General features: G+C 36.7%; 1 protein-coding gene across 1 annotated transcript; it reads left to right on the top strand.

Moving 5' to 3' along the window:
- Positions 1–3075: 3075 nt before the first annotated feature.
- Positions 3076–6450, top strand: LOC132311991 (chalcone--flavanone isomerase-like). The gene is made up of 4 exons (XM_059810189.1): positions 3076–3240; positions 3322–3480; positions 5288–5511; positions 5945–6450. The coding sequence occupies exons 1-4, from the start codon at positions 3132–3134 to the stop codon at positions 6191–6193; spliced, it is 741 nt and encodes a 246-aa protein (XP_059666172.1). The 5' UTR covers positions 3076–3131; the 3' UTR covers positions 6194–6450.
- Positions 6451–15016: the final 8566 nt, after the last annotated feature.

Here is a 15016-nt window from a genome sequence, read left to right as displayed (position 1 = left end):
AGGTTACAATCTGCTGTAATCTTTTTTAAATTTGATCTTAAATCTGGATATTACCAGGTACAGATTGCAGAAGAGGACAGGTACAAAACAACTTTTTGCGTACCTTTTGGACAGTATGAATGGACAGTAATGCCATTTGGATTAAAAAATGTCCCTTCAGAATTTCAACATATTTTGAATGACATATTTAATCCTTATACTGAATTTTCTATTGTTTATATTGATGATATTCTCATATTTTCAAAATCAATCGATCAGCATTATAAACACTTGAAAATTTTCAAAAATGTTATTTACCGAAGTGGTTTAATAGTTTCTGCTCCTAAACTAAAACTGTGTTTAACTAAGGTCAGATTTCTTGGTCATGAAATTTGTGATGGAAAGATTAGACCTATTGATCACAGTATTGAGTTTGCTTCTAAATTTCCAGATGAAATCAAGGATAAAACTCAACTCCAGAGATTTCTTGGTAGTTTGAATTATATTTGAAATCACTACAGAGATCTTGCACAGGATACAGCAATTTTGTACACCAGGTTAAGGAAATCTCCTTCCCCATGGACTTTGGAACACACCAAGGCCGTCCAGAAGATTAAACTCAGAGCAAAACAAATTCCTTGCTTAGCTCTAGCCAATTCTTCATGGTTCAAAATTGTGGAAACAGATGCATCCCATATTGGATATGGTGGTATTCTTAAACAGAAGAATCCAAATACAGGAACAGAGGAACTTGTTCGCTTCACTTCAGGAACTTGGAAAAATGCACAACTGAATTACTCAACCATCAAAAAAGAAATTCTTTCTTTGGTTAAATGCATTTATAAATTCCAAGATGATTTAATTAATCAGAAATTCTTGTTACGCATTGATTGTAGTGCTGCTAAACAAGTACTGGAAAAAGATGTAAAGAATTTAGTTTCCAAACAGATATTTACTGGTTGGCAAGCTGATTTATCTGCTTTTGATTTTTCTATTGAATATATTAAAGGCAGTTCTAATTCTTTACCTGATTTTCTAACTCGTGAATTTTTGCAGGGTTCATGAATCCGCCTCCTCATGGGTAGGGCCGGGGTAATACTCTAAAGGCTCGTGACAAAAACAAAGCTAAGGCCAAAGTGGTTATACCACTAAATGATGATCAATTTCCATATCTGGATCATGTTGCAGATCTGCTCAGCACACCTCCTAAAGGCAGCAGCAGTTCACAACAGAAACAACAGAAACCAACCATGAAAGAGGTTCTTGAACAAGAAACTCCATGGATACCTAATCAAAGGTATATTCAGACAGTATTGGTACTGGATTCTCAAGATGAGCAATGGATGCCAGACCCTTGGGAAGTAAAATCCAAATATTTCCAAACTCAACAATATGCTGCACCGGATGGTCGCCATAGATATATCTATGAAGTCATTCTTACTGAAACTTCCTTTGTGGAAATCAACCACACGAAGCAATTTCCGAATTCCAAAGATAGTCCTCTTACTTATAGTAAAGCTATCTTTAAGAGGCTTATACGGCCTAGTGACTGGGGATTAAATCCTAATTTGCCAAGGAAAATATCATATGGCCACAGTTACAATTATTGGGATTATATCTCAGCTTGGACATATTCGTTCTTTTATCAAAATCCGAAGCATAAGCATTCTTGGTTTTTCAAGATATGCCCTCAATCAGTTAAGGCTGATTTCCCAAACTGGGTTATACCCTGGTGGGCTATATTTGGCCCTGATCTGGATATTTTGCCCGAATCTATTAGGCAGTTATACTTGCCATGGCAACAATTTCATCCTCAATTAAGGGGACAAGATAATATTCCTGTAGGGAAATCCACCCTATTGTTCTTTACTGAATTTGGAATCCCTTGGATTTGGAAATGGGATTTCCAATGTGGTTATACCACTGATAAGTTACCAGTCCTTCAGAGGATCTTTTATTACCGATAGTGGTCAGGCATGACTCAAGACCCTATCCAAGCCCTCCTCCATCATATCAGAAAGAAAATAATGGAATACATGGATAAGGTTCCAAAGTTAACTAGTCCAGAACCAGAAATCTTTAACCCATTTGAACTTGTTAAAGATATGATCAGAAAGCAATAACCATTAATTACCGAAGCAGATTTAATGGTTAAATGCATGGATTTTATGAGGAATAAATTTGTTACCACTTTTGATTTCTCCACATCGACAGTAAGAGATGATGCCTCCATGATACCAGTCTCTAGCCAGACCAGTCAAGATGGTAATCAGTTTTCCTGTCTAGCTGGTTATGCACAAGATCCCAATGAAGATCTTATTTCTGAAGATGAACCCACAGTCGCTGATTATTGGGACTCTCTCACCAGCCACTTGAAGGAAAAGATGAATCCACCCAAAAAGTAAAGATTCTTCTTATCCTGCCGACAGAAGAAGACAAAGGACTTTTCTCAAAAGTCTTTGATTCTACAGTATTTTCTTCATCAGATGTCTACTTTCCATCAGATAAGGAGACAGAACTTAGTGGTGGGCCGACCGACTGCATTATTCAAACACACTTTCCCATGCACTATGCGGACTTCAAAATGTTAATTTCAAGTCCGTTTTATGTATAAATAGAGGGCAAAGTTTTCCTTCAATGTATCTTTCAATTTTCCTTTCTTCCTCTTGTAATGTTTCTCTGTATTAAATTTGAAAGTGAAATAAAGAAAATTTTCTCTAAGTGTTTCAAATATAATTAACTATTATTATCAACTGTTTATATTATCAACGGTTTATAAATATTTCAACTGTTTATTATATATCGGTCCACTATTATTTTTGGTACATATATATATATATATATACACACACACCAGATTTTCAATTTCGTTAGCTAACATTCTTTGGCGACAGTGTGGCTGGTGAATGTGACTCCACGTCTACCACCGTACCACGTGTACCTACCCACCCAAATCTACCACGTGTATCTATCTACCTCCGATCCTGACTTTTAATTTTTGGTCTGATTTACCCACCAAACCAATCAATAATTACAAAACTGTCCACACTCGGTCTAGTTGGTCAATGTTCTATATATATCAGACAACACAAAGCGCCCTTTCATCATCCTTTGTCGGCTACGAAACCAACGCACCCCAGCATAACTTAGCCATGTCTCCCACCTCGTCCCCGGTCACCGGAATCCAGGTCGACGTCCACGAATTCCCGCCGGAGGTCTCACCTCCGGGCACCACCAAGACCTTGTTACTCGGTGGCGCAGGTCCTTAAACTACGCATCCCAGTAAAATACTTTATTTATAAATATATTTGATCTGATGGTGAATTTGGCTAATGTGCGCAGGGGCGAGAGGTTTGGAGATCCAAGGCAAGTTCGTAAAGTTCACGGCCATTGGTGTTTACTTGGAAGATAACGCCATACCGTTCCTCACCGTTAAGTGGAAGGGCAAGACTGCAGAGGAGTTGACGGATTCCGTTGAATTCTTCAGGGACATCGTTACTGGTAACGGACTCGTCTTTTTAAGTCTTAAACGCTTCTCTGCATTCTAACAGATTGTTCTCTCCGTGTCGGAGTCCGTTAATGTCCTTTTGGTTAATTTACTTTTTGCCCGTTTCTCTAACACATATTTTTAAATTTTAAAATATCTGGCTTTTGTCCTTACGAAAAAAGTCAGATGTGTTCATTGTTTGTAACGAAAAAAGTCAGGTACCATACCTACCATCACACAAATTCATCTTAAAATAATTTCTTGAATTTATTAATTTACAAGCTGATTTTTTGGAATTGTGGGCCCTATCGGGTCAATTTTATTTATTTATTTTTAAATGATAAAATTAGATGGTTCAAAATCATTTGATCATCCTACTTTTATATGGCATATATCTTTGATGACATGCATTATATATTATTGACCGTTCAATTGTGTTAATGTTTGAATGTGCCCTTGAATATGATGATTTTCGGGGTTATGGTACTTAAATCTAACTTATAATGTGAATTATAGAAAAAGAATAAATCATGCAAAAATGTTAGATATTTAATGTTATTAACTCGAGATATGTTCTATGTTAGGTTTAATTTTATGAATTATTTCATTAAAGCCCACAGTTTGAGCAATAATATCTTACTTTGTATGAATTATGCCATTTTGGTACTTCATGTGGCTTGCTCACTTGAAGTATCAAAGACCACCATTGTGAAGCTTTGCCCAAAAAAAAAAAAAAAAAAAAGTTATAAAGATGATAGGATTAACCTGAACCTTAACTATTTGCATTGAATGACCATTTTTTACCCGAAAAGGAAAAAAAAAATGTAATTTCCATTCAAGTTAGGTGTCGAATGGCTAAGAATCGTCCAATTATGCTAACCTATTGTATAGTTGATTACTTGAATGTCAACCAAGAGATTGTGTGCCTTAATCCTTTGAATAAGCAAGTCATGTGGCACGACAATGGCTGGCTATGGTGTGACTTTTAGGTAAGTGTTGAAGTGGTATTCAGTGTTTACTTTTTACCGTCAATTTGTGATATTTTTACTAAAAATGGTTGCCACAGCATAAGATTTGGTTTGTGTAGGATGTTCAAAATAAATTGATTACCGCAAACCTTTTACAGTATATTTTTCCGTCGACTTCTAAAGAGGATCGAGCTGGAATTGAGGATGAATGTTATTCTTGGATCATTAGAAGTAATATTCATGAAATAGCATCAATATCAATGAATTAGTAGAATTACCAATATAGAATTGGATCTCTTACGCGTGCTTTGAGATATTATGCAAGTGATTAAGTTTCCAAATAATTAGTTTGATTGGATGAGTTCTCTTATTTAAGTTTCCAAATGGCATCGTAAATAGCAAGCCCAATTATCATGTTTTCATGAATATAACTCAATTTAAGAAGCTTATGCAGCAACATTAGAATGATTTTGAACCATTTGATTTTACCACTTCCTTCTAGATTCAGCAATTCTGAAATCTCTTACAAGTCCGTACATGACAGTTTAAGATCACTTGATCATGTTGATGTCACACTAGTTCTCTTAGTTGATTTCTGGGTCATCTTAAATCCTACTTATGTGTGCTAATATTATGCTCCCGTGAGAATTGGAAGGCATCCGTTTCATTCAAGCTCTCGACATTGAAAGGGCAGGAAGTAACTTCTAGTCCTAATTCAACAATTGAAAGGAAATAAAAGTCAAAATTGTTGTTTTCAAATGATAAGACTGCATATGGAGGATAAAAGATGACATAGAATTCGTGCTCTGTGTCTGATTGAATCGCTTAACATAATTGTTGCTACACTCTGTAGGTCCCTTTGAGAAATTCACAAGGGTGACGATGATCCTGCCACTAACAGGAAAGCAGTACTCAGAGAAGGTGACAGAAAATTGTGTCGCCTATTGGAAAGCAGTTGGAACCTACACTGATGCAGAGAGCAAAGCCGTTGAAAAGTTCATCGAGGTTTTTAAGGATGAAACCTTCCCACCTGGTGCCTCTATTCTTTTCACTCAATCACCGCTTGGCTCATTGACAGTAAGTATAAAAAATTCCCCAACTTGCTGGTATTATATTTGACTTGATCCTATGATTATTTCTCTTATGCTAAATGGAAGATTTTATTAAATATTTTTTTCAAATGCATTTGATAGGATCTAGCATTGTGAAGCCTCAACCAAGAAAATAGCCCCCAGATTTCTTTGTTTTTGCTGTTGGTACAAGACACTTCTTTTGTGTTTATCACTTCATTGAGAAAATTAAAACGCCTAAATTAGGAAGGCAATTTTTTTCTTGACATTAAATGAAGCAACCAACATTGTGATTGGTAGCAGAAAGGAGTTAGCTATTTGTAATTTCAGTAATTTTGGTCTTACTACTCGAGAAATATTTTCAGCAGCTTAAGCCTCTCTTTTGCTTAAAAAACTAGAATATAATTTGAAATTTCTTTTATGTCGAATCTTTGTTACAGATTGCCTTCTCCAAAGATGGTTCCTTACCTGAAGCAGGGAATGTGGTAATAGAGAACAAACAGTTGTCGGAAGCATTGTTGGAGTCGATCATTGGCAAGCATGGTGTGTCCCCTGAAGCAAAACAGAGTTTGGCTGCAAGAATATCGAAATTGATAGCGTGTGATGATCAGGTGGTCGGGAAAGTGACAGCGGCAGAGTTGGAGGGAGAGAGTATTAAGACAGTTGAAGCAGAGAATGGAAAAGCTTAAACAGCAAGGAAGTTCCAAGTTTCGACTTTCTTGAGCTGGTTCTTCATTTCCTGAAAAAAATAAACCTGCCTTCTACTTCTGTATTGCTCCTTTTTTTCTTTCTTGGTTGGTAAACACACACCCCCTCTACTGAAGCTTGAAACTCAGACCTCCCTTTAAAAAGTTGGACCTGGTAGCACTAGCTCACTGGCCGAATATCTGTATTGCTCCTTATATATACTGATCATGTAAATAAAGATGGGTTCTGTTCATCATAAGCTATTTTCTTGAGGGGAAAGTTTAGGTGGGCACCCCCTTTTTACCATAGGTGTCCAAACACAGTTCGTTAGAGCTGTAGGCTGTGATGTATTGACATCAACATACAAGAAAACACGTCTACATATTATTATCTCAAATTCACATTTATATGTCTCTCTCAGAATTCTAAGTGATGCAATTCATGATGTTTTCGTTTTCTGACTGATTCAAGAAGCAACAAGTCGAGGGACACTGTTGCCTGGTCAGCATGATGCCGGTCGGGTGTACTTTAACCATACTTGAGTCATTATAAGTTAGAGAACTTCATATTTAATTTTTGAGTAAAGTTATTTTACCCAACTTGATAACACCGATAAAACACCGACATATTTACGTAATTTGCCACGTGTTCAAATGATTGACCAATTAAGTCAAAATATACAATTTTTTTTTACCCTGACAAGAAAACAAGCCAAACGTCATACGGCATTTACAAACAAGAACATCGACCATACACATAAAACCAAAAAATACATGTAACATCAACAGTCACATAACTGTCCAAACCAAACTAAGACCCCTTATAGTCAAGATCACAGTCTCGACAAATTAGGCAAAGGTGTCAGATAGAATAACCTCCCAGATAGAAAAAGGCACCGCCATACACAACAACCAAAGTACTCAAATGCCTGGCCCACCAGAAGTTAAAAAAAAACCACATCACCATGGTCAACACGCCAACAAGAAAACACAATAATGATGTCATCTGAGCGTACAGCAGCCCTAGACCTTCCAACTCCGACAATCAAGACATGGAGGGAACAAACAACTTCCGGCAAGGAACCATATAACGAGTATGATGGTCAGAAGAAATCCAACTTTTATCATGAAAATTGAAAAGGACCCCGGAATACGTGATCAGCGATTCTCCAGCACCGGAAGCACCAACAACACAAAGAAAATATCGCCAAGTACAGCGATGAAGAGAACCTTCCAAAAACATAAGCGTGCGTCCCAGGCCAATATAGCCAGCATCACCCAACCACGGACCAGAGGTATTGGCACCGAGAAAAGTCGCATCACTAATAACAAAGCTATTCACCATGGGAAACCAGACTCAAGAAGAGGAGGAAGGCAACCCAAGAAATTTTGCATTGAGTGGCCAGCAAAGCGTAAATTCCCCAGCTTTATATCCCGTTACGCATGGATGCCCTTCCGGCAAGAAGAGAAAGGGTAAATCAACAACCCAAAACTGTAACCCCTCAAACAGTAACCTGCAGCATTAGAAAAGATATAGTGTAATAGTGGGCCCGCCATAACCCAAAATTCAACACTGAAGAGACCAAACACTGACTTCATCCAGGACCACCAGTAAATATCAACCATAGATTACACACTCAAAAGAGAAAAATATTTGCACTTTACAAACACAACGCCCAACATACTTAATTAAACGCAGCATAAACGGCCCCACCTCACCCCAAAATTCAACGTTAAAAAGACTATGAACTGACGTTAGCCATGACGTCACAGAAAAATCAAGCGAATCCCAAAAAGTCGACTTCCAAAAGCCAATAGCCAAAGACCGACTAATGAAGAAACCCGCAATCATGAAAGCACAGGGACAGTAGTCACCGGAAGATAGCAAAAGGAGCCATAGCAGCATATCCATTTCCCGTCAGTGAACACCCCAACCAGAAAGAAGCCAAAAAAAAGATGACCAAACCCAGCGATCCCAATAACCAACAAACAATCCAGGAGAAAACACAAATTGCCAACCCACCAACGCACTAACCAAAGCGCGGGTGAACCGAGAGAAACACCAATGATCAAGCACAGTAGAGCACAACAGACTCCAAGAGGGCCACTAATTCCACAGGGTCATCCACCCCCAAACTCCAAACCCAAGAGAGATCCAGCCTCGCAAGAAAGTGGGAAAACCAAAATTCGGCCAAAACCACAAGATCACCCAAAACCAAAACCTTCGCCACAACATGATAGGAAAATATAGAAGGGACAAAGGAATCATACACCACCACAACATCCAAATAATAATCATATTGTCCATAACGATCCGATATTGAGAATACCGACCAAAGAAAGACATATCTACAAAGTAAAAAGACTATGGAAAAGATAGACTGATTACCAAAAGGTGAGGACAGAAACACTAACAAAAGAAAACCTAGAGAAATTGTTTAAGAAACAGAGATCAAGCCCGATGAAAAGGAGATCAACAGAAGAAGGTGAAGAAGAAATAAAAGGAAAGAGGAACGAGGAAGATCGAGAAAAACTCGAACGATGTTGAGAACCTTTACACAGAGAGGAGACCTCTACCCAAAGAGGAACTTTCTAGCAAGTTGGTATTACAATATGCTCTCTTATTGGACAATCAAAATATACAAGTAAAAGCACCAAATTGCAAACAAACCGGACTGATCTGACAGATGGAAAAACAGGGTAACCAACGACCGGTGACCCAAGGCAAGTTGATGGCAACAACGAAGAACGGCAATTTTAGAGATTCGCAGGGAGTGACACGCGTTCCTGTGAGTAAATCTCACTCGCGCCCACGCAACACTTCTTCGGCATTGTTTTTCCGGCGGTGGCTATCCTTGGTGGACTCGTAGTTTGGTTCGTGGCCAGAGTGAGGATGGACCAGTCGTTGATGATTGTTTGATTTTTTGGTGAATAGCAAGTTCAGTTTATTGGGGGAAATTTTTCGCAGAGTGGAAGAATAGGCAACCAAAAAAGAATTTCTGACAAAGGGATTTCTTAGAGAGAGAAACTGAAACTGAAAAAAGAAATAAATAGAAGAAATTAGGACTTCTTAGAGAGAGAAGAAGAGGAAGAATGAAAGAAAAAAACTGAGAAAAAAAAGATAATGACAAAAAAAAAAAAAAAAATCAAACATACCGCATATCATCTTTGCTAATAATTTGTCTAATTTAAAGTTTGGAAAATCTCATTGAAATATTCGGCCATGGCGCTTGTAATACCCCTAATTTTAAAAGGATAGTCCTGGCATTTATTTAATTGTTTAATCTTTTATTTAAATTATTTTAATTGTGTGTTTCTTCCATGGTTATTTAAATTTGTTTTTTTTTTTTTGTTTTAATTAATTGATTAAATTGTTTGGTTTTCTTTTATTACATTGTTTTAAATTAAATTATTTTATGATATTTTATTTGACTTAATTGATAATGGGGTTTATTTAATTAAATTGGTTTAAAGTAGGATTGTGTTTTCTGTATATTCACGTATTAGCCGACACAGGTATTATTTAACTTCTATGGGCCGGTTAGGATTTAGTTAGGGCTTTAATTAATTTAGGGTTTGGTATAACTCTATAAATATATGGGTATACGTCTGCCTATGGTTTTTGATAAACCCTACTCACCACCTTCAATAACAGAGTCACGTAATAGAGTCATTCAGAGAGTTGTGAGGGCAGAGAAACAGAGAGGGAGCTTGTATGGTTTACTGAGAGAAACTTTAGGAGATTAAGGGAGGGATTCAAGGAGGAGTTCTGGTCCTAACTAAGAGTGGCAGAGGTTGATAACAACAAGTTGACATTGCCAGAATTTATAGAGACGGTGAATTATAGTTTCAAATCTGAAACTGCAGGCAAGTCTCTGTTCTTCTCTCTCCCGTTAATTCGTGTTCTGTGCATGCCTAGTTAGACTCCAGGAATTAATCAAACATTAAAACAGATTCAACGAATGTTATAATTCATCTTGTATGCATGTTGAATCAGTATTTTGTTTCTATTGAGTTAATCTGTTTGATGTTGCTTAAAAGTTTTAACAGAAATCTTGTTGCTGATTGTTTTAGCACTTGTGTTAAATTCCTGTTGTGATTGGATATCTATGTTTTAGTATTAGTTTGAGATATTTAAATGAACCCTAGAATAAGTTCTTAAAACAGTAATGAAGATCACCAAATAAATCTGTTGTGGGTTGCTTAAAGTTTCAGACTAAGGTTTTGTAATCGTTGCTTCTAAACCTATGTTTTATGCATGCTATCATTGAATATCAGTGGTTTAATATGTACCTAGGACTGAGATTGAACCTAGAATGAGAATTAAAACATGTTACAGAGGCTCTGGTAATCACCGGAATTGGAGAAGACGAAGCTGGAATGGGCAACGGCGGCTAGGGGAAAAGTGAGGAGGCTCTCAAATATCTTAGAGCCGGCTCCAAACTTATTTGGAGGCGGCTCCAAGTGTCTTTGAGCCGGCTTTAAGTGGTTTAGAGCCGGCTCCAAAAGAAAAATAGAGCAGGCTCCAAATTTTAGAGCCTGCTCAATCTTAAAACGCACAGAATTGAAGTTTTAGGGACTTTTGGCTGAAATTGGTTTTTCTAAAATTATTTAAAGGCTACTGGATGTGGTAATTTAATGTTTAAGACTTGTAAAAATGTTGGGAAGCATGATTACAAGTAGGAATTGAGGACGGGATTAATCTAAGATTAAACAGTGAACCCGTGGGTGGATGATTTGAAAATTAATTTCTGTTATCTACTATTTTTGGAACTTTATTTCTCTGCATGACGTGGATTTATAAATCATATTTTGCAGCTGTGTTATAAGCATACTGTGGTATTGTTATATGTATGCTTAGTTGGGATCAACTGGTGTTAAAATCTGTTTTACATTGCATAAGTTATGGTACTGTTTGGAGAGGTAGACTGTGTAACTCTACTTTATCAATTTAACGGACTGTAATTGGGATTCTAAATCTTATATTGAATGCATAAGTTGGTTATATACATGTTAAACTATATTTATGCTAATTCTGGAGTATGGTTGATAAATACTTATTCCTGTTTTTGTCAACTTCGTTAACTGGAGGATTGTATGTACCGGTATGGGACGGTGACATACTAGGTATGGACTTGTTCAAACACTGAGTTCTACCTAACTTGGATTAAGGTATGGATTAATCATATAGGTTAAGTCCATCGCCTACTTGCGCCATATCAATTGAGAATTGAATGACCTACTATGGTTTCAGGATGAATTTGTTATACATATATCAGACCACTGCATAGATGGATGGTATTTTGTATTAGGAGGAGTACGGACTTTATATATATATATTATATGGTGCTGTGGTATGAGCTTGAGTCTCATGACCATGGTTAGGGCACGTATATTGCCTAGGATGGATAACTGGACATAGGTGTTGTTCCCTGGTAGGTCTAGGTACTCATGCCCACCTTCGGGTGCGTATTCGCATGTTGCCTTCTATTCAGGCTGAGACAGACCTACTGGACTAGCGAGCGTCCTATAGTGTGTACTATATACATATATGGACTACTTTAGATATTGTTGAGTCTTCCTAGGATGTATCTGCGTATCGGATTACTGTTTGGATTGTAGTAGATCAGGATTTGCATGTGGGCCTGACCCACTTCTTTATTTTTCAGGTGCTCGTCAGTTCCAAGGTTAGAGTTTGGACGTGCGGAGCAGATACAGCTATTCACTCCTCCGATTATGTAGGAATTTTCTCTATGTTAGCTTTGGATTTTGTTTTTATTATTTCAGTATCGTTTGGAGAATTTAAATAAGGAGTCCAATGGATGGATTCCCGAGTTGTAAACTGATGGAATTTTGGAGTTTGGGTTTGATGGATTTTAATAATTATAATATTTTGCGGATTCTGTTTTTAGTTCTTTTAAGCTTTAATTTCATTTCTTAATTCATTTTGTATTTCGTGTTCATTATAAATACTTTAATTGTTTGATCTTCCCTCGGGCTCGGGCCTGGGCCTGATCAACCCGTGTCTCGGATCCGAGGGGTATCACAGGATATGCATCCATGTCAGATTTAACTGTTTTAGTTAATCCATTCCTTATGTATGAAGGGCTAGGACTTAGCTTTTTGATCTAATCCATCCCTGATATGTCACCGTCCCATACCGGTACATATAATGCAAATGATCCTTGAATGATGCAACATTGTAAGTAGTTCATCAAATCATATCCACGTAATCCAAATAGTTGATATATAGAATTTAAACAGTTCATCAACTAGCAATCCAGAATCCATCCACGTAACTAACGAGACAAGGTTTAATAGTTCACCAAGTTAAAATCCAGCATCCATTTATGTAATTGACAGAAAACATATATAGTTATTTCTTCAATTAATTCCAGGCCAACATCCAATTAAATTAACAGAACCTAAATATTAGTTCAGAAATTTAAGTCCAAACTATAACCCAAGTAATTGTAGAATAGTGCTTAATATCACAACAATTACTATCCAAGCTTAAATCCATATATCGTAGAACAGCATTTGTATTTCATCCATTAATATCCAAGGTATGTATAGATCAACCATGATATATAAATGATCCTAGCATGCTACCATAATAAAATTTATAAAGATATATATATACTCCGTTAAACTGCTGAAATTAAACTAGGCAATTAAACCCACTCCTTCAGTCAATAGCCTGCACCGTTGAACTTTCCTACGATTAAATCCATGAATATAAAGACATTAATTTATCAAGTGTGGCTCTAATATAGCCTAATATCATGTTTAAAGTCCATGCTACCATCCGTTAAAATTTTTTAAAACAAGACTTAGCAACTTAGTCCTTCCGATCCGTTAGCAGCGTACAAAGTTGCTTATTTTACACTGTTTATTCCATTTGCCGTATGGACCAAATTATACACTTAGATGGTTTAACATCCCTTGAAATTACTTTTAGAATTTTCATTCCAGTCCCTGAAACCATTTAAAATTCCAAACATGGCCCAAAAGTGCCCAGACAAATTCCAGAACGCACCCAAACAAGACCCAACCAAAGGAGCCTGCTCTAAAAATCAAGAGCATGCTCTTTTTACCTTAGAGCCGGCTCCCTAACCCCTTGGAGCTGGCTCTATGAAGGGGGGAGCCGGCTCCCACCTTCTGGAGCCGGCTCTCTCCTCCTTTGAGCCTTCTCCTCTGCTCTAACTTCTTCTCTGCTTCGTCCGATTACCTTCTGTGTTTCCGGCGAAATCCAGTGTCCTATTCCAGACCTTTTTAAGATTATTAGGGTTCAATTAAAGTTCTTAAACCCCTAGAGACTCCTCCTATTCCAGTGTGAACTGATTGACAAAAAGCTTAAACTACACACAACAGTTGATGCAAGAAAAACCAAATTCAATTTAACTAAGCATACGAACAGTTTAAAGTCTGAAACATGTATCAACAATTCATTTTAAAGTTTTTAGTGTTAAATTATAGTCCAAACCATCCTATAAACTCCTTGAATTCCCTTACGAATTAATTTACAGAAGTTTAAAACCATACTCAACACAGTTTTATGCAAGAACCAAATTTCAGTGATCTAAACCATAAATAGATTATAGTCTGATACATTATGCGTCAACCATTAATTTTTAAAAGTTTAATTAGTCCCTGGAGACTATAACGAATGCACAGAACACAAGTTTATAGGAAGGAGATAATGAAACTTGCCTCTAGGTAGTTTGAAACCTTTCTCCGTCTCTAAATTGCAGAATTTCCAAGACTATATTTCCTCCTCTAATCACCATTCCCTTCCTCTACTGCTTCATGGTTTCATCCAGAAGCAACTCTTTAATAAATCTCTCAAGACCCTCACTTCTGTATCTCTCTTTATATCCCAGAGCCTCTGTTTTCCTTACAGGTTAATATTACGTGAATAGGGTTTGTTTTGAACCCTAGGAGACCATACTGTCTTTATATATATATATATATATATATATAGGTTCCTTCTAAGCCCTAATCCTAATTCCACGACTCAGTAATAGTCGGCTACCCTAATTATAAAATAAACCCTAAACTTAATTATATTAAACCAATGAGCACAACTGTAAATAGAATTTTAAAAAACAATACCATTAAAACAAACACATAAAGTCACGTAAATAATAATTACATTTAAAACAAATACAAATAAATAATATCAAACAAATACATAATTATAAATCAACAAATCATGCAAAACAAATAAATAATTAATTTACATAAAACCACAATTAAACAATTAACAACTACACACATAAGTCCAATTCCCATTAATAAAACAAAATACACATAAATTAAATTCAAATTCCCATTTTATCCCTTTTGAAAACTAGGGGTATTACAAAGACCCTGAAAGAACATCATAAGAGATATACTGTGAAATAGGATGATCAGTACTACAAGCAAATCAAAAGCGAGTAGGAGGTTTATAGTCCCGGGTGGGATACCAAGACTCGAGAACAAGGTCAGGGAAATGTAAAGGAGAAAGATGAGATGTACCTGAACCTGAATCTAAGGAGGATGAAAGCAGTGGAGGCAGAGTACGAGGGCGTCGAAAATAGACCTGCAAATGGGGTGAGAAAACCACAAGAGAAGACTCTTCTTAAAAAATAGGAAGAGATCAAGCAATAGGAAAATCCTCTTGATCGAGAATAGAAGTTTCCTGTAAGATAGTGTTAGAACCATAAAAAAGGGTATGCTCATGAAAAATGACATCAAGAGAGTGATACATATGTTTGTGTATAGGATCATAATACCGGTAACCTTTGATATGGAAGAGTATCCTAAAAAGATTCATTTAAT

Source organism: Cornus florida, unplaced genomic scaffold (genome assembly GCF_030987335.1).
Source record: "Cornus florida cultivar Cherokee Brave unplaced genomic scaffold, ASM3098733v1 CherokeeBrave_3.0.0_Hap2_Chr06, whole genome shotgun sequence".
Taxonomy (NCBI): domain Eukaryota; kingdom Viridiplantae; phylum Streptophyta; class Magnoliopsida; order Cornales; family Cornaceae; genus Cornus; species Cornus florida.
This window is presented reverse-complemented; position numbering and strand designations above follow the sequence as displayed.

Bases quoted from the DNA above. Each gene is read 5' to 3' on its own strand.
- LOC132311991 (XM_059810189.1), top strand. From the start codon at position 3,132: ATGTCTCCCACCTCGTCCCCGGTCACCGGAATCCAGGTCGACGTCCAC. The intron at 3,481-5,287 runs GTAACGGACTCG...TACACTCTGTAG, and splicing joins CTTCAGGGACATCGTTACTG to GTCCCTTTGAGAAATTCACA. The intron at 5,512-5,944 runs GTAAGTATAAAA...TCTTTGTTACAG, and splicing joins CACCGCTTGGCTCATTGACA to ATTGCCTTCTCCAAAGATGG.